Source organism: Cryptomeria japonica, chromosome 8, assembly GCF_030272615.1.
Source record: "Cryptomeria japonica chromosome 8, Sugi_1.0, whole genome shotgun sequence".
NCBI lineage: Eukaryota > Viridiplantae > Streptophyta > Pinopsida > Cupressales > Cupressaceae > Cryptomeria > Cryptomeria japonica.
This window is the reverse complement of record NC_081412.1, coordinates 529,770,493-529,794,292: the sequence shown is the minus strand read 5'-3', so window position 1 is coordinate 529,794,292 and position 23,800 is coordinate 529,770,493. Positions and strand designations below refer to the sequence as shown.

Below are 23,800 nucleotides of genomic sequence, written 5' to 3'. Positions count from 1 at the left end.
AGATTTCATTATTGCAAATGATTTATAAACTTGCACAGTGTTTGACCCTTTGGTATGTGAAGAAAGAGCACAACAAACAGATCTTTGCAAATACATACAAACCTTCTTGAATTGTGATAAGCCAGATTAAAGCATGGATCGGAAGTACAATCATAATAATCAGTTAAAATCTATACCTGGGGTTGACTCTACAAATATGATAGATTTTTATTTGGCAAAAAGATGAAATTTTCTGTTCCATTAGAAAGCGCAATGGATATAGAAACCCTTTAATTTGTTCAATACAAACTCAACTTTGATAGAGTGTCCAAGCTGAATGCCAGGCAAGCAGGAATTGGGGGAATCATTAGAAACTCCAAAGATGAGCTCATCCTGGGTACTCAGACAATTGGTTTGCTGCAAATAATATAACCAAGCTTTGGGCTTTGTGTAGTTGTATTCCACTGGCACAAGAAGAGGAGATGCATAGCATTCAAGTGGAAAGCTATCCAGAAATTTTAATTGATCTGATTTTTGAAATTCCTTATAAAAAATCAGGGTCTCATAGGTTCTAACAGTTTTAAACAACATAATTGCAAAATAGACTCAATTTTAAACCTCCCAGTATAAATAATTTCAAATTTTGCAATCATTCATATCTGGCACCAAAGAAGGAACTGCAATTATATAATGGATATGCTGGCAAATAGATATTTCAATTTATCTTCTGGGAATTAGATTAAATCCAATTATATAGCTCAACTCCTTGCTTATATTAGGCGTTAAGTGGGCTTCTAGACCTCTCTTAACAATACTAGTGTACATGTGTAAAATATCAAATCATTAATACTTCTTGGTCAGGTATCAATACAAAGCAAAAGAAGAGGAATCTTAGGAAATACCTAGGATGTGAAAGCTGCAAGAGTGGAAGACCTGATGGATAATGTCTCTTTGCACAAATCTGAAAACATTACATGTATGAGCTCCAAACCATTTTAGTGCGTATGTTGCTGAAGAAACTTTGTGTTGAGAGTGAGAATGCCCTAAAACATAGTATCATCCGATTGCCTTACTTAGTGTGGGAGAAGTGACGATTTGATTATTCACATCTTTTGGGAACTTTACTATTGGAAGGATATTGGAATGTTCCATTATAATTGATCTGAAGTCAAAATGGAGAGAGCAATCCAGATGCTAATTTGTACTGGGAAGATAGGCAGAAATGGATACAGTAAAAGAACTATGATTGAAGACGCACAGGGAAGCAAGCAGGAATATTTTAATCTGGGGTTTTGGATAAATGCTAGCTATGATTCTAGATTTTCCCAAGTCCAACCCAACAGCACCTGTTAACTCACTCTAACCTGTCTAGGTTCCACATAATCCCTTGGAGGTGGATATCTACCAAGCCTTTTTTTTTTCTGTAAAGAATAATGTGGGGAATGGAGCAGCTATGATTTCTATTTCTACTATTGATGCTCATCATTATTGAAATCTTAACCTGCTTAGTGCCACAGTTTCTTGATAAGCCAAACCTTTTATCCTTTGCCTTATATCCCAGATTTAAGGGTGTATCTAACATATGAGGCTTGTCTGGTTTTTCCACATATTTTATATTTATAAAATGGCAATCCCATAGCTTATTACCCATTGAACAAGATCCAGGTCTCATCAGGTTAAACTCGAAATAAACCTTCCTGCTCTTTTATGTTCAAGTATGTATAATCCCAAAACCCATCTTGGTTTAAAATTATCCAATGCTTTACAAATTCTTTCTATAAATATTACTCACTTATGGACATCTTGGTCATCCTCAAAATTATTACTTCATGTTGCATCCCTTGTTTGATCCATATTTCCAACTTTTTTTTTTTGATTTTAATGTATAATCAGTGTGTAATTAGGATGCAGCAGGTTGACAAGTTTGTTTTGTTGGGTAAGCTTTAAGTGACCTGTGCAACAAGGCCCAGACCCTCACAAAAGTTATTAGACATTTTATAAGCACTTCTTTCCTATACAATCTTCCAATCGTCTAGTGTTTGTAAATGTGTTTTGAATGTAAATCATTTTGTACTCATGATAGAGGAGTGATGAAAAATACAAACTTCTTTTCTATGAATGCCGCTTACATTCAAAGGCATCCTCTCTTTTGCATTGACTCTGCTAGACTGCCTAAGTGAACTGTCATTGCACACACCTACTCGAACAACCATGTTGAAGACATGACAAGTTATCTCATATTTTTACTGACTACCCAGGTACCTTTGAGAAGGGAAAATGATATTCTGGATTTTTGAAAAGAACACGTTTTGAAGCCTTTATAAAATTGAAAATGCTGTCAGCTTCCATTGGCTTCAAGTTTGATGTCATCCATGAAACCAGCTACCAATTGTTTAGGAACAGTTACAGTTGTTAGACCTAAATAGAGGTACAAGCTAAAGATCTGTTATCTTTGTAAGACATCTTTTGGATCGAATCAAAGCAGAAAGCTTCTAGTGCTTTGTGATTTAAAATTCTCAGTGAATCCAAGGATAACCACTTGCTTGGTTCACATATCAAATAGAGGTGTTCTCTACTGCAAAATGTAAAGCCTTTTTGAACTAATCAATTCTCTGCATATTTACTAGAGAGATAAAAGAGTATGCATGGCTGCAAACTATCAGCTCAGAGCAACTTAACTGAGGCAGCTGATAAGAATTAATGAGGAAAAACCAGGAGCCCTAATGGCAGTCTCAACTTCAATGGTCAGGATCAGTTGAACTTTGGAAGCTTTTCGGTAATATTTGTACTTGTTACAAAATGTGCATAATCTCACTTTCCCCTGCACATAGGGCCCATTTCCCATCCATGTACTCAAAAAAGAGTCACAAGTGCATCTTGCTGCTGAACATGCCTGTAGATACAAGGCATACATTTTTTCCCACACCCCTAGCTGTCAACATATCTAAGCACTGTGGCTCTGCTAAATATACCTCTTGATGTAATACGGATACCCTTTTCATCCAAGCCCTGGGAACTAGCCAGTCTTCTGGTGGTAATACTACTTGAGCGAGGTATGAAAACAATTACCATGATGAAGCAAGGTTTTTCAAATTGCATGGAACTATCCTTCATCTGGTGGCAAAAATTAACCACTGTGAAAGCCAAATCCCATTGATGGTAGAACGCATCATCCACATGGGGGATTACATTAAAGGGCCAAAAGAGTGTGTCTGTAATAGCAAAAATCACTCTTGGGATTGACTTGGCAAACCAAAAGATTAGGTGTTTCCAATTAATCAGGAAATGAAAAATGCTGTAAAATTCATAAAAGTAGAAAAACAAATGCTTCTTTTTTAGTTTCATGCCAAATTGGGATTACATTTTGATTTTGCAGATAAAATCCCAATTCAATCCCAATTTGGCAAATAAAATTGCAATTTAATTGTGATTAAATCATGAACTTTTGCTGATTTATTGTGCCCAAGAATAGAGAAAAGATCAGTGATCTGATTCAGATCACATCTCAGAAGCTACTCAGTGCTAATTACTTGCAAGTTATTGCATTTTTGGCAGATTTTTTCTACCATGGTGTTTACAACCTAAGTTACTGGTTCACCCACTTGACCTACTAGTTCATGTCCAATCTGGCCTAGCTCCAGATGTATATTCAGTTTGGCAGGGCTCTGCATTTTCCTTCTAAACCCGGACAAACTGTGATGAATTTCCATGTTTTCCTCTACTACCATGACAAACTGACCAATTTTCCTCTGTAAATCGCCTTAAGAATGTTTGAAAATCTCCTATCTTTTTCTGTTTGTGTTCGTGAAGAGTGCATTCATGAGCAAGGAATTTTCGCTTGCATCTGTATTTCATGAGGCAGAGTGAGCAGAAACAAACCTTGAAATTGCAGGCCGAATATGGACTATTGTAATGCTTTAAAAGGTGTAATGTTCCAGGTCATAATGCCATTGCAGCTTGCTCATATTGTTATGCAAACAAATATTTATTACTATGAGGATAATTCTATGCGTCTGTATAAAGTGTATATTTTTAATGTATGGTAATTTTTTTTGTTTGCGTCTGTATATTGCAGCTTCATATCCTGAAAAGGGTAAATAATATTTATTTAAAAATTTATATAAATTAAATAAATAAATAATTATTATTGCTATTAATAATAAAAAGTTAATAGTTATTTATGTTTGTTATTGTTTAAAATTAATAATATATATTAATATATTTTTTTTATAATTTTATTCATTATATTATAATATTGTATATTAACTTTATTAATTTTGTATAAGGCTTATTTTAATATTACCATACATTAAAAATATGTATATAACATCTATTATACCTGATTTTAGGTTGTATATATGTATACATTTATGATTTTTATATGTTTTTGTACCAACAAAACCAAATTGAACCCAACCTCCAACTTTTTTCTCATTGAATCCACAAACTGGACCGGTAAACCAAAAGCTGAACCAGTACTAGTAGTAACCTAACATACAACAGTTAATGAGAAACAGTAATCACCAACAAGCAGTGTAACCCGGGAATGCATTTCCCCTAGATTTGCAGGTATTTCAGAAAAGGGGATGGCCCGGGGACAGGCGGACAACAGGAAACATCCTCTTGGCATCCCCAAAAAATGCGTTTTTGCTGGAAATGGTTTGGAAACTCGAAAAACCAAGGAGGGAAAAACCACTGTGAGGATCAACTCACAATATATGAAACAAGTTGTTACAAAGTTTGTTTTAGGCTCACTGCTCCCTGAATGGACTTGCAGGCTAAGGTGCACTGCCTAGGGCAAGATACAATACTTGCAGTCAAGGTCACTTCTCTAGAGCAAGATACAATGAGGTTACACTGACATACATAATGTGAACTTCTGTAGAAGAAGCATCTAGCAAATGCTGGTAGTGTAGTCCTCTTTTTAGCACAATTACACTATCATACAGATTTTGCACACTTCATTATTATCTGAGATATTTTTGATTTATTTCACACATTACATCAACATTACATCACCTCTCACATCTTCAAAAGTGATTTAACCTTCCACATATATCCTTCGTAGCATCCAAAATATCAATTAGGTCAGCTCAAGTAAGACCTAACAAATGAAACGTGTGACCTAGAATAGGTTGGCTCCAAGCATATGCATCAACCACAAAATTAGGTTGCGGATCAACCTGACACATAATTGAACCTTTAACATATCATAACACATCCTACAATTCAAATGAAATAGGTCAGAATCAACCGCAATTGAAGGAACATAATAAGCTGACCAAAATATCAACACCACTGTCAAGCTTGCTAATTGTTTGCCTTTTTATCAATAGGGAGAGACTCAAAACATCATGTGGACCAAGATCAAGGCACTGAATACAATCTACAACCTTCCTACAACATCTCCTGAAGAGATCAACCATCAAATGCAAGTGTAGAACATCATCACTGAACTGGTAAACACTGTGCAGACCGGACCGATTGTATGAAGTCATCATAATGAGTACCATGTACCAAAGCACCAATAGCCTTGAAACTCATTACACTGGTCCAAAACATTGTCCTCAATATCTTATCAAATCCGCAAGATCATACAAATCATTGTGGTAGAATGCGGAGCATTCTAGTGAGCCAACTGAACCACTTTATTCTGACAGATTGTGATTCGGAGTTCAAACTCTTATAACTTTTTCTGTACAAATAGTTTAGCCCTGAAAAATTGGAGTAGTGTCTGACATACTTCAGAGCATTAGTTCAGAACCACACACCCAAATCATGCAAGGCGGAAGGATGCAGAGCAAAGTACCAACACACAGTTGTAGGAAAATAGACTGTTCTATACTTAGACAAATTTCCTCAAGCAACCAAATGAGAAATCGAACTTAACCATCATAGTACTGACTTTCTGAACTTGTAGACTTCAACCAAGATGACTACAACATATAATCAAGTCAGGGATCAAGTAAACCAATACATACCATCTGCTTCAGATCAGTATAATGTCATCAGATGAATCTCCAGACTGTCTTCTCTGTCTGTGATCAATGACACAGCTGCACTCAAACATCTTGAACACACACACACACCATCTAATACATCAATGAGCTCAGCACATGGTCATACTCCAATCATCTCCTTAGTGACAATACATACTGTCAGACATCATCAATGACAACACATTGCCAACACTATGTGTATGATTGATTTAAATTTTATATTTATCAATGTTACATTGTTATCATATGAATATATTTGAAATTTGAAATTTCCCTATATATTATAAATTTTCCCTATTTTTTATATAGCCACAAATGGCAAAAAATAAAATCCGCCCCTTAAATCTGTTTCCCCGTTCCCCTGTCCCTCTGTCCCAGAAACTCAGGGTAACATAGCCAACAAGTCAATCTTCAATTACTTAGGCAGCTTCTAATATAATCCCATCAAAGACTGATCTAGGAAGATATGCAGGAGCATGCTGAGCATACAAATACTTACAAATGCACATATGCTAACAGTGGAATCCCCACACAAGATCAAGCTATGGAGGGGCATGTACCTATATATTGATTTGGCTTTCAAACTTAGAGATTCCTTTGGAGGAAGATAAGGTCAGTTCCTTGCCAATTCTGAACACACTTCCATCCTTGTCACACTTGACGATGATATTTTGTATTGCCAAGCACTAAACTCCAAATTTCAGAGCTGCTTCTATCAAGGTTCTGTTCCATTTGTTCCACATCATACAAATAGAAAAAATGAGATAAATTGTGTGCCATGCATATGCTACACATCTTCACAGCACTAAATGACAATATGCTCTCCATGTCATGCTGGCAAATTATGAAATGCTGCCCTCACCATTGGCCAACAAGGCTTGCACCCAGTTCTCAACACATTGAGTCCCCCTTTCTATGCATGCCGCCTTAGAGAATGTGTGGTAGTTTACAAGGGAAGAATTATATTTCCAAGACCATGGATTCTACTGTTTGCTTTCATAATGCTCAAGTTATGCTGATGAATTGTAGGGGACTTCATTTTCACCAATGTAATAGCACCCTTAATTGTCTACCTTCTTCACGTTTATGTTGCCAATACATTGTCTGACTTCTGCAAATGCTTTAGCATTATTATTGACATCTGCCCATACAGCAGTAGGAGACCCTATTGTAAGCTCCAATGACGTCTCGCACTTTTGCCCTCCTCTAGAGCAAGTACTTAGCCTTCACAAAGCAAAGATTCTTCCTTGCACACTGCTTTAGCAAACATTAACAACTCTCTTCAAGGGATTTTGACAGCCATGAGAACAAAGAGAAAAATCGACCACTCTTCAGAATATTGCCTCTCTCTTGGTTGCTCATATCTAGAAACAAAAGATAATCCAAATTATTGTGCAAGATTGTTTAATAAAGGAGAGGGAATCATTGGATTCATTGAGACATAATTTTGTAAATCGTTAAACACAAGCATAGGAGGTGAAAGAGCTTTTCATCACTGAAAGACAGCTGTTTCAGTTTTCTGGGTCTATGCAACACAATAGACAACAAATTGTGGCTCCTTTTTCAGCCAAATGCTGTGGAATACTTTGAATCTGGATTCTCTTGGACACAATATGAACCATCACCCTCTTGCCCTGAAAGGAGCTGCCGCGAGGGGAAGGGATTCATGAAGAATATAACACTAGTGATCCTGGCTATCTGGGCAACACTTCTGCCCTCATGGACCAGTCTGAAGATATGCTGTTTTTTCTGTCCCATATGCAACTGACCTTTAGCACTATGTTTAAATTTTTGATCGCTGTTCTCTTTTTACCATATATGGATGATTCTGTATTCTTTCAGACTCTGATGTATATTGACCTTTTCTTTTGTCTTATCCAAGACTGTTGCTCTCATCTGGCATACAATTAGCTATTATTACTACCATTTCTACAATTTCCATGACTATTGTCTGCATGGTGTTTCTTCATGTGAAATGTTTGAGCATGAAGATGTTAATGGAGGTGATAGCAGCTTGTATTTCATGGTGTTTTTCAGTCCTTTGTTTGAGATGGGTGTTCCAGTGGTTCTTTATGTCATTGTCTGTTTGCCTTGGCAATTGCTTCACTATCTCTGACCATGTACACGATGTTATCTCTGCCAAAAAAAAAGTTATCCCAACTGGTTTTGATGTGAAAATTCTTTGTTTTGTTTATTTATTTGTAAAAATGCGTGACAGAACGGTCAGGGCATGGCACTACTGCCCCAGGGAGGTGTTGGAGGGGGCAGGGCACACCCTGGCCTTTTTGCTCCCGCTCCTGCTCCTGTTTAGCGACAGGACTTCGTGCCCTGGCCGTCCTGCTCCTGCTCCCATTTGGTTCGTGACGGGACTCAAAATAGGCAAACTCAATAGCTTAGATTAATGTTGCTAAGCACGAGCACCTAAATCACAAATTCAAATTTACTTCTAAAACTCATCACTTGTGCTTTACTCAGAAAGTTACTCAAATTTTGAGGCTCCACAAACCTATTGGTTTGATGCAATAATATGTCTCTTTGTAGGAGGCTCTTCTGTGAGTTGTTGGTATTTTAGGAGAAAATCTATCCCATGCAAAAATCTCCCCCCGTTTTTGGTATAATGACTCAGCAATTTCCTGCTGCTGGACTGTTCGGATGTAATTTTCCATGTTTCTTTTTAATACAATTAAATGTCTTTCAGCTAAATATATAGCTCATCTTGCTAAAGGTAGTCATTTTCTCCAACCTACGGTTCCCAACATCTACTACTTATTGTGTCTGATAACCTAGCAAAGCCTACGGGTAAAGTCAATATTTAGATATATTTCTCTCTATATTCTTTTGATGACATTCTTGTTAGTTTGTTCTATGACAATAACAACCCCATTTGCAGAAAGTTTAAATTTTAATAGGAATTTTTTGAAGGGATTTATAATAATATCAAGCACCAAGTACAGCAAATCTACTGTCATTGCTATTAGAGAACTCACAAACGACTTGTTCTGACTATAAAAAATGAATTGTCACTAGTATCCATTTCACTCAAGCTATACACTATTTACAGGTTGAAGTATGATGCACACGTATTGACATTAACCAAAATCAGTATGAAAAAAATTGAGAACAATTTCAGTAATTTCTACTGCCTTGAAAGTGATTTCTTTTACACAATTGTTTTATGTCCATTTGGATTTTGTTTCCAACTGTTTTACAATTGCAGTGATACTCTTATAACTCTAGGGGCAAAGACAATATTCTTGATGTCATCTGCACAATGCATGTTTGTGTAAATTCAAAGTTAATAATGAGGCTTATGGGAATTTCTAATAGACTAGAATTTTTTTTGAAAGACATCATAAAAGTTGGTCAGTATGCCTCATTATCTTTTCTATGATACCATCTTACATATGTCAATTGTGTGGAACACATTCAGTAGATCTCAGCCCGGAAATATAATACTGCTTTGGAGATTTTTCGCAGTAGTTCCTCACCTTTTGGAGATTGGTCAATCAAGCCTGCTGAGCTACAATTATTTACCAGGGATTGACAGTATGCCTTGCTTGTAATGATTTGTGTATTATCTATTTTTCCTTAAACGTGCTAGACACATAAGTATCGTTTTTCCAATTATTTTGCATTTTTTCAGAAAAAGTGTAGTTGCTCATTTATAATCGCGATTCAAGTCTAATGAAGTGCTTTTTCCTGTGGCACGTGCAGCTAGCTTTTTAAAAGGATTACGGAATTTATAAGTTATTTATCTTTTTCTATATGTAATCTTCTGATCATGCGAATGGAACTGATGGAACCAAATAAGTTTAAGCTAAATCTAGAGACTTTAACTGGACGGTAATTAGAAATTACACCCATGATTATTTTAGTGGACTTTCCTTAAGTATTCTGGTAATTTTCATATTGTTGTTGGATTATCCATTAAATTAATATCATGATTCTATTGATTGCAGTTTTAAGTGTGGCACCTGTTGCTGGAAACTGTGCTCCTGAACAATTCGTCCCTTGTATTGCATGATTGATGGAAGAAGCCTCAATTGACAGTGTAATTACTTTGTAAACATTAAGATTAACTGTTCTTGTAGGCAAGAAAGATTAATTCTCTACTACAGTTTCTCTTTACATTGGGTTCTGAAGTTATTTATTATACATATCAGAACAGCAAGCATTAATTAGTTATTAATTTGTTATTTGAAGTGGTTGAATTTTATCAACACAACAATCTATTTATTATATATGATATGATATGAGGAGTTTTTCAGTTGTAGAAGCAATTCAGGGCATGCATTTTTAGTCATGATGCTATTTTTAGTCATTAAAAATATCAGCAAATGATATCTTTAATTCAAATGCTTACACACCTATATGGTATCACACACTGCGAAAATTATGTTGATATTTGACAATGGTGGGGTCAGGATGGCAACCAAGGTTGCTGGTTGAAATGTAATAATATATCAAGATTTGGAATGTTTTGCAATAGTACAAATCTTCTGAATGATGAGCATGCCTTTGTTGCCTGCAGAGAGTTGCTTAGAGGACAAGGACTTTAATTAGGATATATTGCAAGAATAATTTGTAAATTATTCTTGTGATAGCCACTGAGATATTTCTGATAAAATGAAACGTTTTAATTCCAAATTTGACTCTGGATCTAAATGATGTGCATTTCTCCATACAATGAAAACCTGCCTCTTCTGATTTGACTATAGACAGAAATCACATTCAGACTTATTATGACTTGTTTGCTGTTAAGTGTAATCTTCTTAAAGAGAATTTATGTGGCATGCAGATTTTTCCTGTAAACACAATTTTGTGAATTTCAAGCTTACATTGTGTTGACGTGTATTTTGTACACAATCATACACAGAATAAAATACCTAAAGGCATCTTATCCTCTCTTGAGAAAATAGTCTCTAACTGCTGAAGATTCGCGTAAAGGATCAGTTAGGTAGACTCCAAGGTTCTTTTAGTGGGGTCTCCACGTGTGGACAAGCTCCAGTGGTATGATGTGATTTGCTGGAATCACAAGGGGACTTACATTGAACTTCCGATCTGCTTTGCTGGACACAGGCTCTTACTAACTTAGATTAAAAAAAATAGAAAAAGGATAAGGGCGAAGAGAGGATCTAATCCTAATACTAAGAATGTAGGAGCAATGACTTGACCTTTTGATGAAACTCTAACTAGGTCTTGTTTTGACATCAATGGAACATCTACACAAGACTAGTGCAATCTTCTAAGGGGAGCTTTATGATGTTCAAGTTATCACCGCAGGCATAGATACCATCCAAGTTGATGCATATCAATGAAGAGGCAACAAATTGAAATTGAGCTTAGGCTGAATGATTCCAGTTGACTACGCAAGGCAAGTCTGCAATCAACAAACTGCTAGTAGTATGGATGTACGAATTCCACCATCAATCAATCACATTTCCTCCATTCATCTAATTATCTACCATCTAAGATTGAAGACTCAACAAGAAACCATGCAAATTGCAAGAAAAACGACATATTTCACCATTACTTCAATGAAAATGGAGTTTGTTTACAATCAATGGCAACAATTTCTTGCCTTGTCCTCCTATTCTACTCTCTAACTACTTTCAACTATTTACAAATCTCTCTAATTCTATCTAAAAATCTCTTTCACTCTAATTCTCCTTTTACAAATGAAATGTTTGGGCTTATATAGTGCCCACAATACAATTTGATGGCTTAGATCAATTCAAGATCAATGGCCAAGATTTTACAATGAAAACCCTAATTAGGGTTTGTTACAACCATTACATAACATTTAATGCTTGACCAATGATAAAATTGTATTGCTTGGACACATGTCCCTTCTAGAAAAATCGACCAATGGATAGCCGGGGTAGGTACATCGGAGTTTGTGCCACCTTCCATGAGTTAAGTACATTGAATCTGGACATGCTGAGATGGACTTCTCTGATTGGAGAAATGATGACTAGGACGCCACCTCATCTGACACTTGAAGCTTGCTAGATATTTAATTTGATGTCGTTGAGAGGCTATCTTTGATTAACTCTTGTTCTAACTCCTTTTGTCCTTGATGTGCAGGATGATGTACCTCGCCTTGGAACGCTGGATTGGAAGAGGTCGCCCATGTCTTGGCTTGATCGTCCTGGCGAAGACCGTCCTTGATCCGGCTTGATTTTCCTTGAAGAGACCTCCATTTGACGCCTACACAACATTTCAAAATTAGTAACATGATTTTGCAATACATAACATAAATTAGAGAGCAAATTTTAGGAAACTTAATGATAAGTCCTTTATTAATCATTTCCTAAAAACAACTGAGCTAAGGCAAAACAAAATTTCAAAATTCAAAATTAAGGCAATGACGATCAAAATTTGAAATTAAAACAAGAGATCTTGCCATACCTTACTTGAGAGCTTAACTCTAAAATGCAAAATAAAGGAATTCGCCTAGGCAAAATTTGAAATTCGATAGTCTTGATGTGATCTTCAAAAGAACGTTCCTCTTATCAACTTCGCCACCCTTCAAGCCTTGGACGTGATCTTTTCTTCAAGTTAGCAATTTCGCCATCTTTGATATGTCTTTGACGTCCTAGGCAACTTCGCTCAAATAGAAACTTCAAGTTCGCCTCTCCTTTGGATAGTTACTAGTGCCTTCTAGCTTGAAATGAAATTCGTTCCTCCTTTGCCTTCTCCAAGTCGCATATGAGAGATGATAAATGATGATGTGAAAATGAAATAAACTACCCCTCCCTTTATAGCGCTCACACCTCTCACCACCATTTAGGCCGACTTTGTAAAAATAAAGCAATTTAAATGATTTTTAAATGAATAACAAGGGCCGACCTCCATAAAACAAATAAATACCAAGCGCTCCATTTAATTTTTTAATGAATTAATAATCAATTATTAAATGCCTTCATTTTTAATTAATAAATTCGATTTTCTTACAAGGCAAAAATAATCAATTAATACCAAGCGCTAAATTTAAATGCCATTAATTAAATATCGATTTTCCTAGCATTTAAATAAATTCAAAAATGCGTTTGAGCGCCAAAATTTTTAAAAAACATGGAAAATATGTACCTCATCGCCCTGGTCCCTGACTAAGGGACAGGAGCGATCCATCACTTGGTCTTGATTTTTTGCACTTTTGACGTTCAAAGCCTTTAACCTCACGTTGGAATTGGCATTTTCGCTAGGATTTTCAAACTTGAGTGACTTGTCTTGCAAATAAATGTCCCTTAGATGTGATATCGCCCTGGTCCCTTGAAGAGGGACAGGAGCGATCCTGAAGCTCTAGCCAAAACGTGTCATCTTTCATCCTTGGTTCCTCGTTCATTGCCTCTTAAAGGACGTCCTTGACCTTAGCTATCCTTGCATTGTCTTGATTTTGTCGGAACATGAGTGTTTTAGTAAAAATCGCCTTGGTCCTTGTCCAAAGGACAGGAGCGATATGAGTCCTTTAACTTAATTGATAACACTTTTACGTTCAAAACTCTTGCATATCATCTTCAAAAGACACCTTGTACCTTTTACCCCTTTGCAAAACCTTGACTTAACGTGATTTTTGAAGGAATTAGCAACTATAATCAATATCGCTCTGGTCCCTTCCTGAGGGACAGGAGCGAACTTCAAGTCTTTGGGTTCATGCTTGCGTTCTCCAACTTGCAATCACCATCATCGTGCAAAATAAAGTTCCTTGATCCTTCGTGATCACTTGATGCTTGATAAACTTTCAAATTTTAAGCCTTCATAAGAATTTCGCTCTGGTCCCTTGGAGAGGGACAGGAGCGATTTTAGCTCTATGGGCCTTATTTCACTTTGTCACCTTCAAAACTTATATTCAACGGGTTCGTAATGTGCTCTTCTATTCATCCATGCCTTGAGATCGGTTCAAACTGTGCAAGAAAGTCATCCACAACAAAAATCGCTCTGGTCCCTTCCTGAGGGACAGGAGCGAACTTAAGCATTTTGGTCCTTTGTTGACGTTTGATAATCTTCAATTTGTCTTCAACGGGTTCGATTGACCTCCTTTCTTGCCTTCGAACATAAAATTTGCTTGATCTTTGCCTAGATCGTACCTTATGAAGAATTTCGCTCTGGTCCTTCAGTGAGGGACAGGAGCGAATTTGACCCTCTAGGCAAAACTTCATCATCTCATTGTTTTTGATCAAGTCTGGATGCTCTATCATGCTCATTTCGTCCTTCACCATGCCTTTGATGTCTCGATTCGTCCAAACAAGGTCAGGAATGGCTCAACTAAGCATTTTCGCTCTGGTCCCTTGGTGAGGGACACGAGCGAAATTTGACTTGTCGCACTCTCGATCAGGACAATTTTAATGGAATATAACATTTAAGTATAAGTGACATTTCCTTCTATGTTTCTTCTTTCTTATACTTTAAGTTATATTCCATATATACTTTCAGGATGTTTGAGAGTGGTTTCAGACCTCCAGGAGTTATATTGCAAAATCTAGTTTTTGGAGGTTTTTTCAGTTTCCAGACTTAGTCAAATTCAGGATCAGGGCATTCCAGACTTAGCCAAATTTCAGGATCAGGACCTCACTCAAGCCGGACTTGCTACCCTGTTGATCTCCCCGACAGCACTTCAAGTTATATTCATTTGATAAAATGTACCTCTTTGGACCTTCTCACATCGTCAAGACGTTAAAATCTTGCAAGGACAAAGCAAAATTGGATTTGTAGCTCCGGTCCTTCACTGAGGGACAGGAGCGATTTTGCTCCTACAGGCCAAAATATCATGATTTTACACATTTTATCACTTCACAAGGCGAAAACAAATCATTTGAAATGCCTAGGATCAAAAATCAAAAAAGTCAAAATTTGGTCAAAATTACTCAATTGGACAAAATTCATGTTTCATCATCAACACTTAGACGAATTTAGACTCTGCGTCAACATTCCAATTGAAAATTAGACCATTCTGGCGAATTCATTTCATTCAAAATTTGCATTCTAGAAAAGGAAACTCAAAAGCTCTCAAAAGCGACTGGATTCTGGTCCGAAAAGACGGTAATTAAAACCCTAAGGCTTGACCCTAAATCCAGACAACTAACAAACTAACAAAACCCTAAAAAAAAGCAAAGCGAAAACGAACAAAACGAGCAAAAAACATGGGTCCCCATTTGCAATGGGGCGATGTGTGAAAACGTCACAACATCTAGCGCCACCTTGAATAAATGTTGAAAAACATTTCAGAGATAAAGACTCAATCGACACCTAGAACCTCTGGAAAATTCAACCAAGCTCATCAAGAGATTAGAAAATGCACTCAAAGTAGAAGGAGAATCTTTAACCAAATCTAGACACTTAGTCTTTGATTACCCAGGTGTGTGCAAGTGTATTTATTCCTCTCGACAAGACAACTATAACCTTCAGGTTCCCCTGTGATTAGCTACGTAGTTTATCTGAACTTCAAAAGCATCCTGGATAGAGCCTCGCTGCCAGCCAGACGTCCATAGTCCCGACGAGGTTATCGCCGCAAGCTCACGAACATTGCTCCATTGCCAGCCAGGCGTCTATAGCCCCGATGGAGTTACTCGCATATTCCCTTTAGCCAATTTTGATATTTCATTTCATTTCATTTTTCTCCTCATTTTTCTTTTTCGTTTTCTCTTTTTTCTCATTTTTTCCTTTTGATATTGCTTTTTCTCTTCGTCAATTCCTTTGGCTCGTAAGCAGTGAAGCTTACTAGGGTTTGAGAATTGCGGTGGCGCTGAAGCCAGATTTTAGATTTTTCACCAATCACAGCTTTGCCTGAAAACCATAATGACTCGGAGTCTTTTAATGTGTGAAGATATAGTAATCAACAGATGTCGGCATCAAGACACAGAAAATGATTCCCTTCCAAGTCAAATACAGGTCCTGATCAGATGATAAAGCTAAAGAGGAACAACCTCGGATTCCGAGCACTTCATGAATAGATATCTAAGAAATGAGTCTAACATAAGATCCAGGATATTGCCAGCGTGCGGGCAACAACACAAACACCTTTCTCACAAGATGGAGACTTCCACTCAAGACACCTAAACTAAAGCAAACCGACCAACAAACCGACCCAAAGCAAACTAAACTAAAACGCACCAAAAGCAAACAACTAAAGAAAGCAAACAACTAAACTACCTGAGCCACACTAGATCATGAGTCAAATGACTCAAGGCAAATCAAGAACAAGGCTCAAAAGACCTCTAACCTAAAACGCGAAAAGAAAACCTACTCTAAACCTATATACAAGATTCCTAGACTCGACACGACTCAAAGAAGCAAAATATGTACATGACTTTACATGATTTCTCAGGTTGTGCAACAGGAGCATGGCAAACGTGATGGTTCTCAATCGGGCAAATTCATCCTTAAATACAGAAAGGCAAACTCTCACCATGCATCTCTCATACTCAAGCAAGTTTTCACTCAAAATGATCAACTGAGGTAATTCGTTAGGACCATGATCAATCCAAATGCAAGTTGTTTTCCCAAAATCCCCATAATCAAAATCATAATAACTTTCAAGGCTAGGATTAAGGAAAGAAACAACCTGGCATATTTCAGGCTCAGACGGAACTGTATTGTTGAAAGCGAGGTCACCAGCCGCTTCAGGAGGTCGCCATTGATGACGAATCATTCCACGAGTATCCACAACATATTGATCTTGATTAGGAAGTTCCTCTTGAAACAAGCTCAGCGCCCCCTCGAATAGCTCAAGATTCTTTGTTTTCACTGAGATATCTTGCATAAACCAGGCATCTTCATGAAATTTTGTTAGCCTATCTTCAAAAATGAGAGTCTCCTTGATAGATTGAGCTTCAAACATCTCCTCTAGTCGATCAAAGATAATCTCAGGTGGCCTTTCTTCTTCAAGTATAGTCTCGGGAGGTCGGAGCTGATAATGGATCACATCACTCACAGTAACTTGCTTATCTAGAAAAAAATTTGGCAGTGATTCCATTTGTGTTTCCTCTACAAGATCCTTCAATGCTTCCTCAAATAGCATAATGGTGATGAAATCTTTAAGCGCCCCTTTGAATTGTTCTTCGTACCTGGGCTCACTTATGATGATTTGTAGCTCTTCACTCAATATCTCAACTTGATTGTCTTCTTCAATGAGGCCATTTGAAAACTCCTGCAATTCAATCTCAAGGATCTCCTTTTGTAGCATAAGTGAGAATTCTTCAAGGAATGAGTCATCCTCTTTAATTGCTTGTTCAACTCCTGGATCTTCCTTTATTATTGTATTTTCAACTGATTCTTCAACTTTTGTTTCATGGTATTCTTTTTCAAGTGCAAGGCATGGCAGGCTATCCATTGTAATACATTGATCATCAGGTGCATTGGTATCGTCAACGTACAATTGATCATTCTCACATTCAGATGTTGGAGCAATGTCCTGTTCATAGGTTCTCCTAAATTCGGCTGCAAGATGTGCACCCCAAGATCCATTCATGATACATTCTTCCTCGGACAAAGTTGGCATTCCAAACTGGTTTCTGACTTGATTGATAGCCATTTCACATACTGAGCAAGTAAATTCCGAGTGAGGTGAGTTGTGAATTCTACACCACAATGGTAGCAATATGTTTTCAAGACGCATTTCACCATCCAAAACGAGTTGACTCTCGATCATCCACATGAAGCTTAGAAGAGGATCTTTAGTCTCTGGGACACTGAAGTTGCCTTCTTCCGTTTCTGGCCTTGGGACATCCCAAAAGAAGATTTTTCCCTGTGCTGCCGATTCCATCCTTGATAAGTACTTCAAGCAATGCATCTCATCATGTTCCTCTGTCTCATGAACTCGACACTGCCCTGGTCTTGCAAACTCGGACAATCTTCGTGGATAAAGTTGCGTATCTAACCTCCACCAAAGTTTAGGAAAATCAACTTGTTGCTCCTCGTGAAACTGTTGCCGCTCCATTGAGAAATCTTTCTTTTTTGATTTTTTGATTTTTTGATTTTTTTGGATTTTCAATTTTTCACTTTTTTTGGATTTTCTGGAATAAGAGAGATCTTGAATATCTCGGATTCAACTTGAACGTTCAACTGGTTCCAGCTTGATTCCCTCTTGCGTAAGTCCAACTGACGATCCAGCGATCACCTTCCTTCGAGTGTTTGAGAAAAAAAAACTTTCCACCGATCTTCCTTGGATTCAAGAGTTCGTGTTCACTGTCAAGCGCTTCTCAGGATCTGACGTTCAAATGCTCAGCCCTCCTTCTAGCGCCAATTCTGTTGTGCGCGGGAGGAGGGACAAAAGCTCTTGAGATAACCTCCGTAAATTTGAAGTGATAGAATCTGGAGTTCACGTACAAGCCCTCCTTCTAGCGCCAATTCTGTTGACGTGGGAGGAGGGACAAAAGGTTCTTGACAAGATCGGACTTTCAAATACTCAGCCCTCCTTCTAGCGCCAATTCTGTTGTGCGCGGGAGGAGGGACAAAAGCTCTTGAGATAACCTCCGTAAATTTGAAGTGATAGAATTTGGAGTTCACGTACAAGCCCTTCTTCTAGCGCCAATTCTGTTGACGCGGGAGGAGGGACAAAAGTCCTACACAACTCCTTGCGAATGTGATTATCTATGAACAGCTTGATAATGATCGAGGCATGATAGTACAAGCCCTCCTTCTAGCGCCAATTCTGTTGACGTGTATTTTGTACACAATCATACACAGAATAAAATACCTAAAGGCATCTTATCCTCTCTTGAGAAAATAGTCTCTAACTGCTGAAGATTCGCGTAAAGGATCAGTTAGGTAGACTCCAAGGTTCTTTTAGTGGGGTCTCCACGTGTGGACAAGCTCCAGTGGTATGATGTGATTTGCTGGAATCACAAGGGGACTTACATTGAACTTCCGATCTGCTTTGCTGGACACAGGCTCTTACTAACTTAGATTAAAAAAAATAGAAAAAGGATAAGGGCGAAGAGAGGATCTAATCCTAATACTAAGAATGTAGGAGCAATGACTTGACCTTTTGATGAAACTCTAACTAGGTCTTGTTTTGACATCAATGGAACATCTACACAAGACTAGTGCAATCTTCTAAGGGGAGCTTTATGATGTTCAAGTTATCACCGCAGGCATAGATACCATCCAAGTTGATGCATATCAATGAAGAGGCAACAAATTGAAATTGAGCTTAGGCTGAATGATTCCAGTTGACTACGCAAGGCAAGTCTGCAATCAACAAACTGCTAGTAGTATGGATGTACGAATTCCACCATCAATCAATCACATTTCCTCCATTCATCTAATTATCTACCATCTAAGATTGAAGACTCAACAAGAAACCATGCAAATTGCAAGAAAAACGACATATTTCACCATTACTTCAATGAAAATGGAGTTTGTTTACAATCAATGGCAACAATTTCTTGCCTTGTCCTCCTATTCTACTCTCTAACTACTTTCAACTATTTACAAATCTCTCTAATTCTATCTAAAAATCTCTTTCACTCTAATTCTCCTTTTACAAATGAAATGTTTGGGCTTATATAGTGCCCACAATACAATTTGATGGCTTAGATCAATTCAAGATCAATGGCCAAGATTTTACAATGAAAACCCTAATTAGGGTTTGTTACAACCATTACATAACATTTAATGCTTGACCAATGATAAAATTGTATTGCTTGGACACATGTCCCTTCTAGAAAAATCGACCAATGGATAGCCGGGGTAGGTACATCGGAGTTTGTGCCACCTTCCATGAGTTAAGTACATTGAATCTGGACATGCTGAGATGGACTTCTCTGATTGGAGAAATGATGACTAGGACGCCACCTCATCTGACACTTGAAGCTTGCTAGATATTTAATTTGATGTCGTTGAGAGGCTATCTTTGATTAACTCTTGTTCTAACTCCTTTTGTCCTTGATGTGCAGGATGATGTACCTCGCCTTGGAACGCTGGATTGGAAGAGGTCGCCCATGTCTTGGCTTGATCGTCCTGGCGAAGACCGTCCTTGATCCGGCTTGATTTTCCTTGAAGAGACCTCCATTTGACGCCTACACAACATTTCAAAATTAGTAACATGATTTTGCAATACATAACATAAATTAGAGAGCAAATTTTAGGAAACTTAATGATAAGTCCTTTATTAATCATTTCCTAAAAACAACTGAGCTAAGGCAAAACAAAATTTCAAAATTCAAAATTAAGGCAATGACGATCAAAATTTGAAATTAAAACAAGAGATCTTGCCATACCTTACTTGAGAGCTTAACTCTAAAATGCAAAATAAAGGAATTCGCCTAGGCAAAATTTGAAATTCGATAGTCTTGATGTGATCTTCAAAAGAACGTTCCTCTTATCAACTTCGCCACCCTTCAAGCCTTGGACGTGATCTTTTCTTCAAGTTAGCAATTTCGCCATCTTTGATATGTCTTTGACGTCCTAGGCAACTTCGCTCAAATAGAAACTTCAAGTTCGCCTCTCCTTTGGATAGTTACTAGTGCCTTCTAGCTTGAAATGAAATTCGTTCCTCCTTTGCCTTCTCCAAGTCGCATATGAGAGATGATAAATGATGATGTGAAAATGAAATAAACTACCCCTCCCTTTATAGCGCTCACACCTCTCACCACCATTTAGGCCGACTTTGTAAAAATAAAGCAATTTAAATGATTTTTAAATGAATAACAAGGGCCGACCTCCATAAAACAAATAAATACCAAGCGCTCCATTTAATTTTTCAATGAATTAATAATCAATTATTAAATGCCTTCATTTTTAATTAATAAATTCGATTTTCTTACAAGGCAAAAATAATCAATTAATACCAAGCGCTAAATTTAAATGCCATTAATTAAATATCGATTTTCCTAGCATTTAAATAAATTCAAAAATGCGTTTGAGCGCCAAAATTTTTAAAAAACATGGAAAATATGTACCTCATCGCCCTGGTCCCTGACTAAGGGACAGGAGCGATCCATCACTTGGTCTTGATTTTTTGCACTTTTGACGTTCAAAGCCTTTAACCTCACGTTGGAATTGGCATTTTCGCTAGGATTTTCAAACTTGAGTGACTTGTCTTGCAAATAAATGTCCCTTAGATGTGATATCGCCCTGGTCCCTTGAAGAGGGACAGGAGCGATCCTGAAGCTCTAGCCAAAACGTGTCATCTTTCATCCTTGGTTCCTCGTTCATTGCCTCTTAAAGGACGTCCTTGACCTTAGCTATCCTTGCATTGTCTTGATTTTGTCGGAACATGAGTGTTTTAGTAAAAATCGCCTTGGTCCTTGTCCAAAGGACAGGAGCGATATGAGTCCTTTAACTTAATTGATAACACTTTTACGTTCAAAACTCTTGCATATCATCTTCAAAAGACACCTTGTACCTTTTACCCCTTTGCAAAACCTTGACTTAACGTGATTTTTGAAGGAATTAGCAACTATAATCAATATCGCTCTGGTCCCTTCCTGAGGGACAGGAGCGAACTTCAAGTCTTTGGGTTCATGCTTGCGTTCTCCAACTTGCAATCACCATCATCGTGCAAAATAAAGTTCCTTGATCCTTCGTGATCACTTGATGCTTGATAAACTTTCAAATTTTAAGCCTTCATAAGAATTTCGCTCTGGTCCCTTGGAGAGGGACAGGAGCGATTTTAGCTCTATGGGCCTTATTTCACTTTGTCACCTTCAAAACTTATATTCAACGGGTTCGTAATGTGCTCTTCTATTCATCCATGCCTTGAGATCGGTTCAAACTGTGCAAGAAAGTCATCCACAACAAAAATCGCTCTGGTCCCTTCCTGAGGGACAGGAGCGAACTTAAGCATTTTGGTCCTTTGTTGACGTTTGATAATCTTCAATTTGTCTTCAACGGGTTCGATTGACCTCCTTTCTTGCCTTCGAACATAAAATTTGCTTGATCTTTGCCTAGATCGTACCTTATGAAGAATTTCGCTCTGGTCCTTCAGTGAGGGACAGGAGCGAATTTGACCCTCTAGGCAAAACTTCATCATCTCATTGTTTTTGATCAAGTCTGGATGCTCTATCATGCTCATTTCGTCCTTCACCATGCCTTTGATGTCTCGATTCGTCCAAACAAGGTCAGGAATGGCTCAACTAAGCATTTTCGCTCTGGTCCCTTGGTGAGGGACACGAGCGAAATTTGACTTGTCGCACTCTCGATCAGGACAATTTTAATGGAATATAACATTTAAGTATAAGTGACATTTCCTTCTATGTTTCTTCTTTCTTATACTTTAAGTTATATTCCATATATACTTTCAGGATGTTTGAGAGTGGTTTCAGACCTCCAGGAGTTATATTGCAAAATCTAGTTTTTGGAGGTTTTTTCAGTTTCCAGACTTAGTCAAATTCAGGATCAGGGCATTCCAGACTTAGCCAAATTTCAGGATCAGGACCTCACTCAAGCCGGACTTGCTACCCTGTTGATCTCCCCGACAGCACTTCAAGTTATATTCATTTGATAAAATGTACCTCTTTGGACCTTCTCACATCGTCAAGACGTTAAAATCTTGCAAGGACAAAGCAAAATTGGATTTGTAGCTCCGGTCCTTCACTGAGGGACAGGAGCGATTTTGCTCCTACAGGCCAAAATATCATGATTTTACACATTTTATCACTTCACAAGGCGAAAACAAATCATTTGAAATGCCTAGGATCAAAAATCAAAAAAGTCAAAATTTGGTCAAAATTACTCAATTGGACAAAATTCATGTTTCATCATCAACACTTAGACGAATTTAGACTCTGCGTCAACATTCCAATTGAAAATTAGACCATTCTGGCGAATTCATTTCATTCAAAATTTGCATTCTAGAAAAGGAAACTCAAAAGCTCTCAAAAGCGACTGGATTCTGGTCCGAAAAGACGGTAATTAAAACCCTAAGGCTTGACCCTAAATCCAGACAACTAACAAACTAACAAAACCCTAAAAAAAAGCAAAGCGAAAACGAACAAAACGAGCAAAAAACATGGGTCCCCATTTGCAATGGGGCGATGTGTGAAAACGTCACAACACATTGTTTGTTTGTTTTTTGAAGTTGTCTATCTTATGATTATCATGCAACTTTTGCAGGCTCAAGGAGATGAATTTCAATTTTTGGCCCCGGTGCATTTTATTCCACATGGCTTACTTGATCTCAAAAATCAGGTCAAAGCCTACTGGATCATTAGGGTCACAGTGTTTCATGGTTGTTGGAGTGTTGATGAAGAGCAAGGAGAGAATTTGTCAACAATATGGAGAAAAGGAGCTATGTTGATCGCTGAGGATGATTAGGGATGGTATGGAACATTTTGTGGAAGTCTTCGATCAATGTTATAAACCTCAAAATGATCTGGAAAACTTGTTTTGGCAAAATCACCACTTGTCACTAGTGGGGAATGTGCAGACGACATGGTGGTTGTGAACTCTCTAATGTGGCGATCTTGTGAAAACGACAGCATATGGATGAATACCTTGGCAATAGCTCCAATGTGCCTGTGAATGCTCAAAAGAAGCATCATGTCATAACCCTTCTTTGGACATTAGATTATTGTGATTAAATAAATACGATAATTAAAACATTTATTAATTAACATTTAATAATATTGGAAAATCGTCTCATTTATGAGACTTCACGATTTTCCTTTAATATATGATTATTAATATTTATTATTTGTTATGATTATTATTTATTATTATTGTTTTATTTTAATGTAACGTTCATATTTCAATTATTAATATTATATTAACTATTAAAGAAGTTTTACCATTAAATTACATTAAATATCAATACACTTATTTAATACTGATTAACCATTCATTTATTTCTATCAGCAATCTATTATTGAATAATGAAT

The 23,800-nt window shown here is 37.4% G+C and overlaps 1 protein-coding gene across 14 annotated transcripts in view; it reads left to right on the top strand.

Moving 5' to 3' along the window:
• LOC131055414 (tRNA-specific adenosine deaminase TAD1) overlaps positions 1–23,485 on the top strand; it is a 110,036-nt gene extending 86,551 nt beyond the window's left edge. For 4 of the 14 annotated variants that reach the window (XM_057989886.2, XM_057989888.2, XM_057989885.2 and 1 more), the window contains exons 10-12: positions 9,409–9,524; positions 9,693–9,821; positions 9,938–10,258. In XM_057989886.2, the coding sequence (XP_057845869.1) occupies positions 9,409–9,524; positions 9,693–9,724 (148 nt within the window). In that variant the 3' untranslated portion in view covers positions 9,725–9,821; positions 9,938–10,258. Of the gene's footprint in view, positions 1–9,408; positions 9,525–9,692; positions 9,822–9,937; positions 10,259–23,036 lie in introns of those variants that run through there. The other 10 variants (XM_057989884.2, XM_057989894.2, XM_057989883.2 and 7 more) reach the window with 9 other exon arrangements.
• The last annotated feature ends 315 nt before the right edge of the window (positions 23,486–23,800 follow it).